Here is a 16,471-nt window from a genome sequence, read left to right as displayed (position 1 = left end):
AAAGTGGTTCCCATGCCGTTTTTTACGGCGATCAGCGAGAGATGAGCGGAGCAACCCCAGATCCCGCAAACAACCCCGTCTCTACTTTTTCCTGTGGATTTCGTCACCACGTTAGGGTCGTGCCGCCTTTAAAGGAGCGGAGCATGTGGTAGTCTAATGTTGCGAGATCGGGTGTATGGGAACCGTCTCTCAACTCAAGGCCTCGTGGCGGCGACTTTCCGTAGCGACGTCCTCCCATAAAGGCATCACCCCACGAATCTGTGGTGGTACGGATTTCAGGTGGAGTATTCGTATACGAGATAATAGATTATGGAGAGGTGGGTGATTCCGTCCATTTCCTCCTAATTGCCGTAAAAAACGGCCCGGAAGATGCGGCACGTGCACAAGGCTGGCGCGCTCCAGTCGAACTCCTTGTGGAAAAAAGTGCGCCACAATGCAAGAAGCCGTATCTTCCGGGCCGTTTTTTTTTACGGCAATTAGGAAGAAATGGACGGAATCACTCCCCTCCCCATAATCTATCATACCGTATACGAATACTCCACCTGAAATCCGTGCCACCTCAGATTCGTGGACTGATGCCTTTAAACGAACACACCTCAAACTCCCTCACTGACCTCAAACCCGGTGTTGAGTTGTTATTCGAGTATCACCTCCTCAACTCCTGCTTGCGGGGAATTGTGATCTTTCCAGAGAGATGGAACAATGTGATAGACACTCACGCTGCATACATCAATGTGTGATCAAGAAACAATGAAATTGCAAAGCGTATGCCCTCAACTACTGTAGTTTGCCTGGCGTTTATTGTAACATCCTCATTGTACTCCAGTTGAATCATTGCGATACATTCAAAGAATGAACACTCCTCGTGTAATTCGTACACCTCTGCTGCAATTCGACTAATAGTCTGGAAGAAACCATATGTTCTTGCAATATCCACGAAAATACAAAAGTCTACAAATTATAAGCTCTACAAAATCCCGGAAAATGTGCAAAGCTGTAACACGAAGCATTTCTAGCACTTTCTTCCTTAGAAAAAAAACGATTGTCCCTTTTTTGTGCATCAAGATCATGTACGAGAAGTTTCACCATTTGCTGGAGAAAATTTCCCAGTATCCAAAGTGTGCTCGTTAATTACACTCGATTATCACTCAGCCGGGCAGCAGGAGCCGCGTATACGAGTCTGATTGCTACCTGCACGTGGTGGCCCTGCTTTAACTAAACGCAATCAGGCGTTCGAGTGTACGCATTGGGAACGTACGAGCTATATAACCTGCACTGTTATATGGCGAAAGTTCTCATTGAAAAGGTGCTGTCGTCCGCACACCGCAAGCCCTGACCTGAAGGTACTGCCTGAGGGAGCATGGATTTTGGCACAACCATTCGTTTCGTGACGTTGAACTGCCGAACACTATCGGTGAACTCCAACAAGCCGCTCTATCCGACTTCTGCGATATCTCTGTGTGCCTTTGTGCACGCGGAAACACGCATGGGTCGGCCCGTCTCGCATCGAAATTACACCATATACTGCGGCGATGCTGTGGAACAAGTGGTGGCTGCGCGATAGCTGTGGGAATGTTACAGAACCTGGTGGGGATTTGGCTCACGTGTCTGATGGCTTTTCGACTGCGGGATCGCGGAGGACGTAAACTCTGGATCGTAGTGCTCACTCACCTCGGAAACCACTGAGGACACAGTAGGACGCCTTCTACGATGACTCATGCGTTGATGTCTAAATACCAAGCCAGCGGTGGTCTTGTCGGAATCGACACAAATGCAAGATGGGACTCGAACAGCATTCCGGATCTCGCGCCATCGCTCACGTGGCAGAGTCACCCTCTTAGCCTGAAGGCGCGCAGCGGAGATGAGAACTATTAAACTTCGCTCGACTACGTTCTGGCGGGAGCATTCCTGTCGATATCGGAAAATCTAGAGCTGTTTGGGACGTCGCGTTCGACTCTGCCACCGTCAGTTCTTCTCGCTTCAGATACGGTTCCAGAGAAACCGAGGGTTCCTCCTCATCGAAATCGACATGGCAGGTCTGAAAGACGATGATGCAGAGAAATTCCGCCACGTGTGTCTATTCTGTTGGGTACGGACCAGGAGAAGCATGCGATGCGGATTCCTTAGTGCATCCAGGACGCTGCAAGGGAAACGCTCCGGTTCTTTGCCGCGGAAGAAGTTTGCCTTTGTCTGCGGAACAAAATCCACATACAATTTGTATGTGTGCGCGCAGCGCTGGTGACTTACCGGGAAGCGTCTTGAGGAGCTGCGTCGTCACTGCAACAAGACCGGGATAACGAGTGGACGTAGGCGATGGGTTTGGAAGGCGTGGGAGGACGGAGCCGCGGAAGCCTACGCTCTACTAAACGTTGGGCAAATGAAAGTGTTCTGTCCTCACACTGCTAATGGGGTGGCTGTGGTGAGCACCCTTTATTTGGAGGACACTTCAGATTTGCTGACCGGCTAGCGCCGTCGCTCCTGAACTCGAACACGTTCTGACCGACATATGCGGTTAACAAGGAGCCACCGCCCGAGTCGAGGTCCTGGTCTGTTTCAGAAATGAAGAATGGAAATCTGGTGGAGACGACGGGATTGGCAGAAATGCTAAATATCTTCCTCCGTTGGGATTCGTGAGATGACAAGATCTCGTTCATATGGTAGCGAAGGATCCTGTTGTTGGCGCTATTATTCCTCCCAGAAGTTACCGTCACGGACCCAGGATTATCGGAATCTCTTTGCTGCGTGTTTGTCAGGTCTGGGCGCTTTCCTGGCCGACTCATTAACTGCGAAGAAACAATGCGCGACGAGAGCTGGCTTTGTCTGGCCGATCTACGATTGACCGGTGTTTCGTGAGGTGTCGAATCTGGTGCGGTTTGAGCCAATGCACTAGCGTTTCTGGACTTTGAAGCCGCGTTCGACTCTCCTCACCGAGCAGTCTTCTGCGCGCTTCGCGCCGTGGGTCCGGAGTTCGTTGCTTGCTTGTGACTGATCCGACATTGCTGAGTTCGAACACCAGCCGGGTGTACACACCGTTTGAGTGGTAACTGGAGTAGACAGGGGCGTGGCGGACCTTTCCTGTTATTTCGCATCGACGACATTTGAAGAACAGTCGCCCGTGTCCTGCCGACATTGTTGCATCGGGTGCCTCTTGACTGACCTCGGTACGCCGACGATGTTGTTATATTCGCGGAAAGCAGTACGGAACTTCACATGTTGTCACCTTGTATCGAGGCTGTGGACTACGCCTACGCCCTGATAAATGCAGAGTCTGGATCTCTTCGAGACCACGAACGGGAATCAGGGTGGACGGACACCGATAGAACTCGTCGATGGTTTGTTACCTGGCTGTACGCTGAAGAATAATGGCAGGTACGAGAGAGATGTTCGCAAGATGCGCTAGGCCACTTCGCATCTACTCCTTAACGAATGCCTGCGGTCGCCCGCATACCACGAGTGCTGGGTCTACCTTCGCATTCGCCCCATCTGATGTCGGATCGGAGACTTGGGCGCACCATGGGTTTGGGAGGCTTGCTGCACGGAACGAAGCTGCTTGACGGCTACTTGGCTACTTTTGGCCTAGGGTATGTCCATGAGTCTTTACGCGGAAATTGATGTGGTATACCGGCGGATGCACGTGGAAACATCACATCTTGCACCGCCATCGAAGTGGCTAAGTAAATCGTCTTGCTTCTTTGGTTATATTAGGGACCGACGATCGCCTTGTTCACGGTTTTGGGGTTGTGGGTTAGCTGGAAGAGGCTCTGGCCGAAAAGGGTTTGGATGGGGGGGGGAAAGGGGCGGGGACACCCGGGGGGGGAAGGGAGTTAGGGGAGAGGGAAGGTTTGGAAGAGAGGGGAGAAAAAAAAAAGGATATTTTGAAAAAAAAAAAAAGGGGGGTCCTCCAATGTCTTAAACTGTTCAACGACAAGAACTAGGAAGAAAAAACTTTATTTGTTTCAAGTATCCTTCTCCAAACATAAAACATATCGCATAGTACTTGTCAGTCCAGGGACTCAAGTCCCCTGCGAGCGGTCGAAGCGACGTATTAACTACTAATTAGTCTAAACATATGATGGCCATTATTCTATCTTGATCCAATATAGAATAAAAAGCTCAATATCGAGTAAGATCATAAGAAATTGGTTAATACAATCAAATAATACGAAATACGTTAGAAAACCCTCTTTAGCCATTGGATTTCTTCCTTTCAAAACCGAAATCCAACACGTACGGCGGCAGAGCGAAGAGGTGTATTTGATTCTTTTCAAGGATGACTTTTTACAATATAATTATCGTTCACTGAATTGCGAGAATTTTCCAATATCTGCCATGGAACTAAATTTTAAAAACTTCAATAACTTTAAGTAAAGGAACAAATTCAGCATTTTTCAACAGAGGCATCCATTCCTTGTGTAAAATTGTGTCCTTCGCCGCTACCCTGAATAAATTTTCTGAATTTTGTTGAACTATTTTTGCATTATATTATTATATTACTATTATAACGAAAAACAGGATGCTCCTATTTCCACAACTTTTTTTTCATGGATCATATATTCATATATCATACCTTAGAATTCTCTTCGCATAGCTTTCTTTTAACTGCATTTCGAATTTCCTTCAGTCTTTCCAATTTTTCCATGATTTGTTTTTCTCGTTCCTGGAAAATTTCTTTATTGATTAAAAAAAGACAATTGAATACGCCGTGTATGCTGAAAAAGGAGTGTTTATAAAAATTTAACGAATTATTAACATTTAGAAACAAGCTTACTTTTAATTCTTCTCTCTTCAATTGTAAAAGTACTCTTGGCTCCGATGCCATGATATTCGCAATTCGACGCCCTTCTTTGTCATATCGTACCTGAAGAAGGAGAACGCTACTGGATTGTTCGGAGAACTACTTTTCTTCACAATTTTGATGGCAGACACACTACTTCAAGTGTGTCTGCCATCAAATCTCTCCTCTCTCCACTTTCTAGAGAGATCTACTACTTTCATGTTTAGATAATATTTGCATTTACAGTTTACGCATTATCTAATTATTATTAATGCATTCTTACAATAATAACTTCTACTTTTGTTGTGAGAAAATTATTTGCCCGTTACCTATTTCTTTTCAAAGTGTGTATGACATTGTATAGCCCACTTACGTATTCGTTGATTTTTAGGATAAAAAAATAAACTGCTGGCGTCCGATAAGTCCGCTTAAGATCCGTCAACCCCTTCACTTCAATTCTGAATCGTTTTAGGTTTAGGAGCGCATATCTGACCTACAGGATAACGTGCGCGAGGTAGCCCATGAATCAAGTCAGTATTTTTCATCTACCCACACGAATCTGTTACCAATTTATCGTCCGCGGAGGGATGAAAGGCTTGGGTGGCACAATGCAGTCAGAACGACACCTCTACCAATTGCACTACACCTGCTCTTATTTTTTGACAAACTTGAGATCAATCCTTTTCGTACATGCAGTGTGTCAAGATGATTGATAGGAATGTAAGTGCATGACAAGGATGACCGAAAATGGGAAAAAATCTAATTACATATCCCAAGGAAAATCACCTGTGTAACAAAGGTTTTCGTGGGAAAACCTGAGCTGACCGCAGCAACATTATTGATTAAACGAAATTTGGAGACATGCTTTGGAATGGGCCGGGACGAAATTGCAGTCATCAGTCTCTACAACAGATTCTATAAAGTTGTAGTATTCCGGATGAAACAAATACAAAACATCAATAGTTGACGAGAAAAAGGGAGAAAAACCCGAACCTATATGTAGCAGGATGTTAGAAATAAACACTAGGAATCTACTCCTATATACCAGAGAGACGAGAGGTCATAATGACCTCAGAGGAATGCCAAAAGCAATCGCCGCCCTCACTAACCAGTTGACCTCAGCGACTTCAGAGATCTCCTTTATACCTGAAGGAATATCAGATCATAAAGAAGGTAAGAGTTTCCGGCAAAAGTTATTATACGAGCGTTTGATTTATTTATTTACGATTTATTTCTAGAAAATTAGAAAGAGAAGACTCAGAAATATTTGTTTCTTCCGCTTTTCATACATACATACTTTTTTCGTTTAAAATATTGCATATCAAGGATTTGCATTTCAATTCTTCCCCTTGGGCTAGGATCCATGAAGTAAAGTCAGTATTCTCTAATCTTTGTTCATGACTATCGCTGCAAAACCTAGTAGAGTTGAATATTGTTGTTGTTCTTGTTTCTTTCAACTAACCTTCCAATATTACCAGTTTGGCTGAGGACAGCGCTTCAGTTTTAAGCAAAGATACATGATGATCCAGTAGCAAGACATATCCCTGACATATCTTTGTGTATTACGGGATGCCTAATAACTGCCTTATTGTGAATTTCTACACGACAGCACCATTATCATTCACAAAACAATTCTTATTTCTTCAAAGACCCATTCAGAAGCAATTACGTGAAAAAAGAGCGATAGGGAGCTGAGTCGTACTACACGATACTCGGTGAAAGTCAAAAGAATTGGGTACGAGAGTCAACCCAACGCGGCCTATGGCCCTAACATTGTCCCTTCACATTACCATTTATTCGGAGCTCTTAAACGCTTTTTAAACGGAAAATATGGTTATGATCTTATGCTTTTTAGTTCACAGCTATCTGAGTTTTCGAGGTAAAGGAATCAACAATCCAACCGATCGATGGACAGAGATCATGGATGATTTTAGCGGCCGCATTGTTGGCTGAAATACAACGTAAAAATGCCACGATAAAGAAGTGTAAACAAACATATGTTATAACCTGTTGGAGGACATATTTTGATATTCACATAGTTTTTCATCACTTCAAGGCGAACATGCGTATCCATAGTCGGGAAGAAAAAATGCGGAACACGCTTGTTTCTCAAAATGTCTCTGTTGGTATAAAAACAACAGCGCAAAAACATGGATTCGACCCAGTGGATCACCGTTTAATGAGATATGCCACCGGTGTTCAATGCTTGAAGACTCACTGCCATTTATCGGTAACGAGTTGTCGTTCTGTTGACTCGTGGAGTACCCCATCAAGGTTCATCGTAACTTTCCAGAGAACAGTGATCATGCATTCGATCTTCTCTCCTGAATGTTGTTTAGAACAACTACTTTTAATACCCTCCTTCATTCCTTTAAAACCTTTTTTGTTTCTTTAACTATTATACTACATTTTTCCAATCAAACCACTTGGGAAAGAGGGACATATAGGGGGAATAAACATAAAAATAGGGTGCTTCACCTGTTTCATCGGCGCAGCGCAGCCGGTTGATAATTCCATACTGCTCGAGTCCAATCATGCATTTCGATCTTCTCGAATCGATACATTGACTTGTCTGAGAGGATACGAATAGTGACTTTGTCCATGGGGTGACTCCAAAACGTCGTGCTATTGCCCATATACGCATTCGTTCACTTTTAGGATGAAAAAGATAAAGTGTTGGCGTTTGTCGATCCTTCTGGAAGCTCTTGAGCCAACACATCTGACTTCAATTCAGAATCTTTCGAGATTTGGAAAGGGGAATGCACAATGATTAGCAGGAACTAACCGATGCGTCAACTCGGTGCTTTTATCTTCCAAGACAAATCTGGTACCAACTTATTAACTCTGGAAGGGCAAAATACCTCGCCGATCGACAGCAATTTTGACATATCAGCCGTGAAGACGCATTGGAACTTCCTACCTACCACTGTGTTACGTCCTCATTAACTTCTAATACTCTAAATTGAAGTGGGATGCGCCGCTGGAATTGACCAACGCCGACCACTTTGTTCATTTTTCTCCCGCTAGTCATTGTGTTCAGAACCTGTTTATAAAAGTAACATCACCTGCTCGGCTCTGAAACTCTTCAAACAGGATCCCTTTTCAAGATGGTGCTATCTCATTGAGGTAGAAGCCGAGCAGCTCTCAAGATCGCATTAGGGCTGCTTCGTTGACAAGCTATTGACATTTTATAAAAACAATAGCACTTTTTGTTAAAGGTAGACACTAAATTCAGCACAAGCACCTCAGCTATCGTTGTGTGTCGTGAGCACAGCAACGAAAGTTTAAACAATGGGGAGCTCGGACGTCTTGCAATCACGGTCATTAGTTGCGGATTACGTACACGAACAAATGTCTCGTTTGCGGATTAGTGCGCTATTGAAGAGAAGAAAGAAACTTCAAGGAATATGAATAATATACGAGAACTGTGTTTTGTGTGTAAAATAAACTACGCACACAACATTTTTGTCATACTCTACCAATTAATTACATAAGGATAAAGGATAAAGTTTCTGGCGTTAATCAATCCGCTTGGGATGCGCCCCCACGTTCACTTCAATTCAGAATCGTTTGAGGTTTACGAACGTGTAACTGGCCCATACAATGACTTGCAGTGGCTAGCCGATGTGCCAAGTCGGTGTTTTTATCCTCCCAGACAAGTCTGGTACCAATTTATCGACCCCGGAGGGATGAAAGGTTTGGTGAGCACTAGGGCGGATTCGAACCTCCGATCGATTGTGCAGGAAGCGGAACCTCTAACCGCCACACTACACTCTCCTTAATTAACTAAATACTTCATTTAAAAAAATCACAGGGGTTGATCTATAGTAGTTAAAGGTTCCGTTTTTCCAACGATTCGTGGGTTTTGGTCTCGTTCTCTCGGATACGAGACCAAAACCCAAGAGTCGGTTTAGGCGGTTAGTGACAATGTCCCGTATGTCCTTTTTTTCGTTTTTCTAGTATTGAAGCAGTTGGAAAACGATTTCGGTCATGAACCGTGGAACTTAAAATAAATTTATAATTTAGTTTATTAGAACGAATTTCTTTCTTTCATAGGAATTCAGAGCTAAGCAAACTCTATGAATATTTCGATTTCGCTTAAAATAAAATTATTACATTTTACAACCGAAATACTCACACGCAATTTTCTTTTAAAAACACAACCTCACCTGAAACTTCCTCTTACACTACAGCATCGGAACGAACCATATGAAGATGTGTTTTTCCCATTTTTCCAGAGAAGTTGGTAAAATCAGCAAGATGTAAGAGAATCTGCGATTCAAATCTGCTGTAACCATTCGTTCTTCTCTAATTTAGTGGGCTGATCTGGAACTGAAATATTGTCTTCAAGAAAATTGTCGTATTTGTCATGTCGTGTATGACCATGAATATCGTTTTTCTAGCAGAAAACTGTTGTCTTTGTTTTTTTGCCACATATTATTTCCAGGAAAACTGCTGAATTTCGTATGTATCGTTGGTGGTTTCCTCTGAGTTATCGGGAGGCTCTTTCCTCTAGATTAAGAATGATGATTTTAAACATTTCTCTGGATTGCCTAAGGAGATGTGTGATAAGGTGAGAATAAACGTTGCGTCCTAACATTTGCAGAAACCATCTGCAAACCTTCTCACTTCATGCGTACCTTTCCCAGAAACGATTCATTTGTTCAACCGGATGATCCGGTCCATCAACGGTGCACACCCACAATCGGAGCAGCAACACCTCCGTAAAAAAACTGCAAGTTGTCAATATTTGTCAGCAGGCCAGGAGGGCGCATTTTTCGTCTGGACATTGAGGACTACAACAACTGTGTGTGACTATGTATGACTGTCGACGAGAAAACATTCCAGCGGACAGGAATCTCGCACTCAAAAACCGCTACCCTCCATTCGGACGGAGCCGAAACGGCTTATAAGTGGCAAGCAGCAGATTGAATTTCGTCCCTGCTTAGATCTGCTTCTGTAAATGGAAACATCCCGTTGAGAGCTTCTGCTCACCGGTTCAGCTTTTCCGCCTCTACTCTTATTTCCGTTAGCTACTGACTAGTTTCCATTGAATTTAAACTGGCTCTTCCATCCAGCAAACCTTCGTATTCTTAAATGCTTTCTGTAGAATTCCTTTGGATGCCTTAAATTCTACGTTGCTGTTTTTAAACTCCATGTCCGATTTTCACCTGAGTTTCTAGAGTAGGTCCGTCATCTTTGTGGAGTTTCTTGAGAAAAACCCTCACCTCCGTGAATTACAGTTCAACTTGATCGTAATGAACTGATCTTATTAATTAATAATTGAAGTTATTGATATCTTATTCGTGACTATTTTATAAGGGAATCTTTCGAGAAAATCCACCAACTTTCCCAACGGTATTTGACCACATATTTGGTGGTCACTAAAAATATGAATTCGTGCAAAGAGAATTTAATTTTCCACCTCAAATTTAGTAAAATAAATAAAAAGTAAAAGTAGTAAGTAAATAGTAAAAGTATTTAATTTTGAAAAAAAAAAATCATCAATGTCACCTAAGATTTAGATAAATCTTCATTTGTGATACTTCTCAGTTCAAAGCTCTGTTAATCTTCAATAGTCGAAATTCATCTGATACCGTTGATCAAAACATTTTGCAGAACCGCATTCCAGAGATTCCTGAAACTACTGCAAATTTGATGGTCTATCTGCTATTAAGTAACTGCGCTGTAATCATGTATTACGCATGGATCACGTATCATGTATATGGATGTAGCATATATCATGGATTATTTAAAATAGTTTGCTCGATTACTACACCATTACACTGGCTTGTTACTTCAATCGGGAACGTAACAGCCTTCAGTCCATTCCTTTATCCCTAACAGCCCAAGTTACGCAGGGTGACATAAGTTACTGTAGGTGGAGTTTCCAGGTGAAGGTGAAAACCATGAGTAGATCAATTTATGCTGACATTTTTTAATGTTCTTTCAAAGAAAACAGGTGTTTGGAATGGGAACAATATCCCTTTTTAAAAATCGTTTCTTAGTGAGCAACCTCAAATTACTCTTCAAAATTACCTAATCGCCATTTTTTTTTAATTGATTGAGAAATAAAAGAGATGATAGAGAGCTTTATATGTAATATAGTCACAAGGAGCACTGGGAAGAAATTCTCAGCAGTAGAAAATATCCATAGGGAGAGAACTGGAAGGTGCTAGTTGTGCTAAAATCAGCGCGGCGTACTGTATGAAGTATCAGGGCGAGCAGAATGCTGGAAGTGGTTTCGAGTACAGGATTACTCATGTGTCCAGTCAGTGTGCGCGTTTACCAAAATCGTGTTTTTGTGTCCGAAACTCTTCCCTAACCACTCGAACTTCATGATTTTGGAAAAGATTTGCCAAACACTTGAGACCATGTGTGGAAGCAGCGCAGGGATGTCCAGTTTTCAGGAGCCGGGAGGTGGGTCCATGTTCCCGTTGGAGCCCGTGCGGCGAGCGGCTCACAATGGCTACCGGAGTGTCGACGTTGAGTGGGAGGTTTGGTGCCGGCCAGCCTGTTTGAATAGTCAGCCCATCGCTTACACGGGACATGCGTCGTTCGTTACCTGATTGCTGTGAGCATAGCGGCGACGACGAGTCTCAGAGCACTTAGCACATTAGTCTTTGCTCTGATTCATACCGTTGCTGCTTCCTTCTCTTTCACTTGTTTAGGTTATCCTGTGAGTATTTCACTATTTCCCCTAGAAATAATTAATTATGGGTAATAACCTAATTATGGTAATGATTACAATATTCCGTCTTAACTCATTCCTTAACACTCTCTCATTCCTCCTCCTTCATGAAACACTATGAAAGCTTGTCTCCTAGTCAATTTTCATGCATGTGGCAACAATCCAACTATTCACATAAATTTTACGAATACTTTTCCTGTCCATTTTATGTAATTTTCTCATTCTCTGCCCTAATGGAGGCACTGGACGCATGGAAATATGCCGATTTACAAAAATTCATCAGGACATTTTAATAATTTCAGGGAAGTTCTTTTTATGATGCACGCTTTCTCCTTTCGTGACGGACTTCTAGCCGCAAAAGGCTTTCTTCCTATGCAACACGCGCTTTTCCGCTTTTCAATTCTAATTTCTTTCAAAGAACATCAACCACTGTAGTGTTGTTGAAGGCAGTGTCTAGAGAAATTTTCATGGTCGAGATTTCGCTACCAGTAGACAGCATTTCGGTTATATCTCTCCGGTATCACGGTAAAACGCTCTCTATGCACCTATCATGAATCGAGGGATTTGATGAAAATCGTGAACACATAGAGGAAATCCGTCATCACATTTGGAGAGTGTAACAGTAAAGTGCTATACATAAGTAGTAATATGCGCCAAGCAAAACAGCAAGGTAAAAAAAAGCCGTCACTAAAGGAAAATTTCCACAAATGCAACTTAACAGCAGTTAACAGAAATTCTATGGCTTTGACACGATACATACCCTCACTTTGTGGAAGCACATAAGTTATTTACTCCGACGTTTTTTCGAAGGGGTCGGAGAACATTGATGGTTCTGAGTGGCCTCGATGTCTCAGATCTGTGGATTTGTTGAGGAAATTGCTCGGAAACTTCTTCGAGCCTTACCTTTAAATCATCGCTTCCTCGCCTTCTACTCTAGGCAACAGGAGTGACGGAGGAGTTAAAGGCCTAGTATGAAACGTGTGTTTGACCTTGAAATTAGGTGAAATCCTCAGTTTCTTTTTCCTCTCACATCTCAAATCTGATTAATTGGAAGTTATTGAAAATTTTCAAATCTCCTGTATTCGTCTTGCTGTTACAGGCAATCTGTCTTACAAGATCTTTTAAAAAACCGGTTCTATTCTGGTTGTTAATATATAATTGACCTTTTTTTTTAAGATGAATACTTCCTGAAAACCAATAATACAAATTTTCAAATGCTACTATTTCTGCGGATCCCTTGAGGACAGGAACTTTTCAGTGGTATTTTAGCTGAACACCATCGTTTAGATGAACTAACTACCCGCTCCAGTAGTTTGCAAAACTTGCACACCTCCAACCGGAAATAAGAAATAAGTATAAGATGAAAGTGAATGAAAAAAAATAAAAATAAGAGTAAATGTTTCACTGCTTCCAATCTTTTCTTCCTTACTAGGAGGATATTCTGGAATTGTTCAGATGATCCTTCTTGTTCGTAGATCCAATCCGATGTACGATCCTCGAGAATCTTCTTTAACGAAGTCATATAAGAATTGTAGAGCTTGCGACTATGCATTCCCTAACTCTGGCATTATTCCTACCGTTTTCTTCTGCCTTCCTCCAGAATGCTATTTGTCCACAGTGTTCGAGTTCCCAATATGGAATGGGATCGTACAGCGGGTATACAAACATTGAGTAAGTGTTCTTTTCTGCTGATCTATACGTACGCATCAGGTGTTCAGAAGGAAAAAAACCTTTCCAGTCCGAATCCATTGGCGTATTTTAATGGCCCGACGGATTTTGGCAATCAACTTGGCAAAGCTATCGCTGCAAGGATCAATACTGATGTAAGTGTTGTACGACGTCTTTGTGATCAACTTCGATAGAATGGAAAGGAACGGGCACTAGAAAGAGATGTTAAAGGCATCACCCCACAAATCTGAGGTGGTGCAGATTTCAGGTGGAGTATTCGTATACGGGATGGGAGACTATGGAGAGGGGGTGATTCCGTCCATTTCTTCCTAATTGCCGTAAAAAACGACCCGGAATATAGTGCGCCGCACAGGGCTGGCGCGCTCCAGTCGAACTTTTTGTAGAAAATAATGCGCCAGAACGCCTGAAGCCGTATCTTCCGGGCCGTTCCTTACGGCAATTAGGAAGAAATGGACGGAATCACCCCCTCTCCATAGTCTCCCATCCCGTATACGAATACTCCACCTGAAATCCGCACCACCTTAGATTCATGGGGTGACGCCTTTAAGGAGATAATAAAGAACTGTGATTTTTTTTCTTCTAAAAAAGGGTTCTTGGCATGAAATATTTTAAGAACTAGTGATGACCACAGAAGCTTCGTTCAAGAAAACAATTTTGGCAACTCCGCACTTTTGGCGTTTTGTGATGTTCGCATTCTTCCAGACGCACACTCTTCTTTTTTTCAAATATCATTAGGCAGTGATTTGAAGGCAACAAGAAAACTTCAAGAAAACTTTCTTCTTCTTCTTCTTTCTTTTTTTTTGGCTTCAGTTGTTCGGTCGGGTAGAAACAACGTGAATTCTGGTGCAATTTCGTCATTGGTTGCGATGAAGATAAGATCCTCGGTAGCTCCAACCGGACTGCAGAGATAATTACGGGCTTCACCGTACTACTTCCGCTTACGCAAGTGCAGGACTCAGGTCGTTTTGATCCGACTGTAGGCAGGGTGTCGGAGAGTAATATGTAAGAGTCGCACCAAAAACGAGAAGCACACCCCACGAGTGCAGAAATCAGATGGATCAACGAAACCAAGCTGCTCTCGATAACGCAACTCAAAATATCCAAAAAGAAAGTACAAAGTGGTTTGATGATGAAATAACTGGTGAAGCAGCTCTTTAACCTCACAACAGTCACGGAATTCACTTCCCACGCCTTCATTTCATCGTTCGCATAGGTGTAAAGAGTCGCCTAGTTGGATAAAATGGTTGCATTCCTCATCCATTTGGTTTTTGGATTTGTATGAACTATTTCGTATTTATACTGTGATACATCCCCAATTGCGTCCCAAACCTCCCATTTTTGGAGAATTTTTGAGGGAATCACTATTTCGAGGATTTTTCTAACTTCTGCAGTTAGTGAGAGGTGGCAGTGGTCAGACTTCTGTGATCGAATTGGTATACTAACACTTTACTCACAATTCCTAGAGCATTCTAGTGAAAGTATTCCACAATTTTTGGTGTCATCAATGTGAAATTCAGTATGCCTCGAAATTGTCGATGTTAGAATCTCTCCACACATAAATAGGGTTTGGGATGTAGGTATGAATGGGATCACTCTCAGTTCTTCTAACTGCTCAAAAAAGCGGCTTGGGAAACGGCCTTATCGCACCGAATTCCCCTACGATGCACCCAGTAACGTGTTACGTCCTCGAGCACAGACCTATGCAGTCACGTTTGCCAACATCCGAGGAGACGGGGGTAGGGGAAGGACAGTGTCAACAGCTCATTAATTGTTTTTCCACACCTATTTTCTGGACAACTAAGGGGGGACCAAGCTCGATCGCGTTCAAAAACTACAACTCGTGAAACACACCCCTTAAATGCACCTATTCTTGGAGCCAAATTCATATTATGCTACCTTTAAGGATTTGGGGAAAGCAGTCAGTGTGTACATTTTAATAAGAATGGTACAATAAGACAAGTATGATCCCAATTCTCGCAGAGCTGAAACTAATGACGGAACATTAGCCCCTCGTTATTGCAAACCCTCAAATAAAAATAACAAGTTTTTAACAGGTTCCAGTATGAATTACTTCGTAATGATATATTGAAAATCCGTTAATCTCTTTTTCCACAAACAACATCCACATTAGACCTTATCTATACGTTTTTTTTTCGAAAAAAAAAACAGTTTTAACTGATGATGAATATTTCGTCATTTAGCGAGATGATATCTTGTGACATCTTCCTTATACTAGAATTACTAAACATTTCAAAATGTGACCATCATTAGCATCACTAGTTCAAAATATGTGATCTTGGATATTAGTCTACTTTCCGTTAGTAATCCAACGACTTATCTGAAATATGCGACTTCTTCGATAAAGAAACTAATGAATTAAATCTACGAAAACGTTTTGAGGTAGCATTGGAAATTATTTAAAAAAAACATGTAGTTATCTTCAAGGAATATTTCAACCACGCAGCATCAAAACAACATCACACGCCCATTGAAATCCTCTTTTCAGAGCTATTCGTCAAACTCTCCATCCAAGCTGACTTTCGGCTCGTATCCAATGTCCAGCTATAGCTCACAAGGTTACGGCGGTACCACTGACTATGGAACCCAGACGTACGTGGTCCAACCTGATGTTTATCAACAACAGGGAATGACACAAGGTGGATACGGTACTCAAGGGTATGGAAACCAACAACTAGGATACACGTTCAACAGTTTCCCCAACAACAATTATAATCAATACGGTGGACAAACTGCCGTTATGCCTAATAACTACAACTATGGAAATTATGGAAATATGGCGACCAGTTATGGGAACGTGAATGGATTTGGAAATTATGCGACCGCCGGATACGGTATCCCAGATCCGATCACCACGGGAGGAGTGCCGAACTCTGGTGCCAGCTGTCCTTACTGTTTCGGCAATAAGGGCGGATACAAAGCGAAAAAGGCGAAGAGGGAATCGACTAAGAAGGATTGATTTGTTGACGAGCTGCTGTACTATTTCATTTGCTTAAGTAATTTATTAAATAAGTTATTATTGATCGATTTAACAGAATGTCTGTACAATAAAGCCTACTTCACATGTGTTAGTATGTATACGTTGAAGGTAGAGTTCGCGGGAATTCTTTATGCCCGCTCCTATGTGCAAGTGGACAGAGTTTAAGGCTGGTATATGCGGTAGCTTGCAAACATTACAACAAAAACGTGAAATAAGTATGAAGAACGATCAGTTTATGCAGGGTGAAGCAAAAAAATAAAAGTGGTCCTGGGAAAAGAGTTCCAGGTTACAAAGAAACGAAACAGAGGAAAGGAGATAG

At 42.3% G+C, this 16,471-nt stretch overlaps 2 protein-coding genes across 5 annotated transcripts; one reads left to right on the top strand and one right to left on the bottom strand.

The window, feature by feature from the left end:
• Window positions 1-4,378: 4,378 nt before the first annotated feature.
• RB195_019793 (uncharacterized protein) lies at window positions 4,379-7,493 on the bottom strand (the record flags this gene model as incomplete). 3 transcript variants are annotated; one of them, XM_064187811.1, is made up of 8 exons in its annotated part: window positions 4,379-4,438; window positions 4,568-4,657; window positions 4,769-4,858; window positions 5,561-5,589; window positions 5,636-5,677; window positions 5,768-5,811; window positions 6,993-7,098; window positions 7,253-7,493. In XM_064187811.1, the coding sequence occupies 8 exons, from the start codon at window positions 7,491-7,493 to the stop codon at window positions 4,379-4,381; spliced, it is 702 nt and encodes a 233-aa protein (XP_064043690.1). The 3 variants fall into 3 exon arrangements, with proteins under 3 accessions (XP_064043690.1, XP_064043692.1, XP_064043691.1); XM_064187810.1 differs by lacking the exons at window positions 5,768-5,811; window positions 6,993-7,098; window positions 7,253-7,493 and having other exon boundaries at window positions 5,561-5,671; XM_064187809.1 differs by lacking the exons at window positions 4,379-4,438; window positions 4,568-4,657; window positions 4,769-4,858; ... (1 more) ...; window positions 5,636-5,677; window positions 5,768-5,811 and adding exons at window positions 6,626-6,723; window positions 6,782-6,882.
• A 5,427-nt stretch (window positions 7,494-12,920) lies between these two features.
• Window positions 12,921-16,131, top strand: RB195_019792 (uncharacterized protein; the record flags this gene model as incomplete). Of its 2 annotated transcripts, XM_064187807.1 has the most annotated exons (3): window positions 12,921-13,121; window positions 13,184-13,288; window positions 15,661-16,131. In XM_064187807.1, 3 exons carry the CDS (start codon window positions 12,921-12,923, stop codon window positions 16,129-16,131), a joined length of 777 nt encoding a protein of 258 aa, XP_064043688.1. The 2 variants fall into 2 exon arrangements, with proteins under 2 accessions (XP_064043688.1, XP_064043689.1); XM_064187808.1 differs by lacking the exons at window positions 12,921-13,121; window positions 13,184-13,288 and having other exon boundaries at window positions 15,709-16,131.
• Between the last annotated feature and the right edge of the window lie 340 nt (window positions 16,132-16,471).

This window comes from Necator americanus, chromosome II (genome assembly GCF_031761385.1).
Source record: "Necator americanus strain Aroian chromosome II, whole genome shotgun sequence".
Classification (NCBI taxonomy): domain Eukaryota; kingdom Metazoa; phylum Nematoda; class Chromadorea; order Rhabditida; family Ancylostomatidae; genus Necator; species Necator americanus.
The sequence above is the reverse complement of the archived record's forward strand: the minus strand, read 5'-3'. Positions and strand labels throughout refer to the sequence as shown.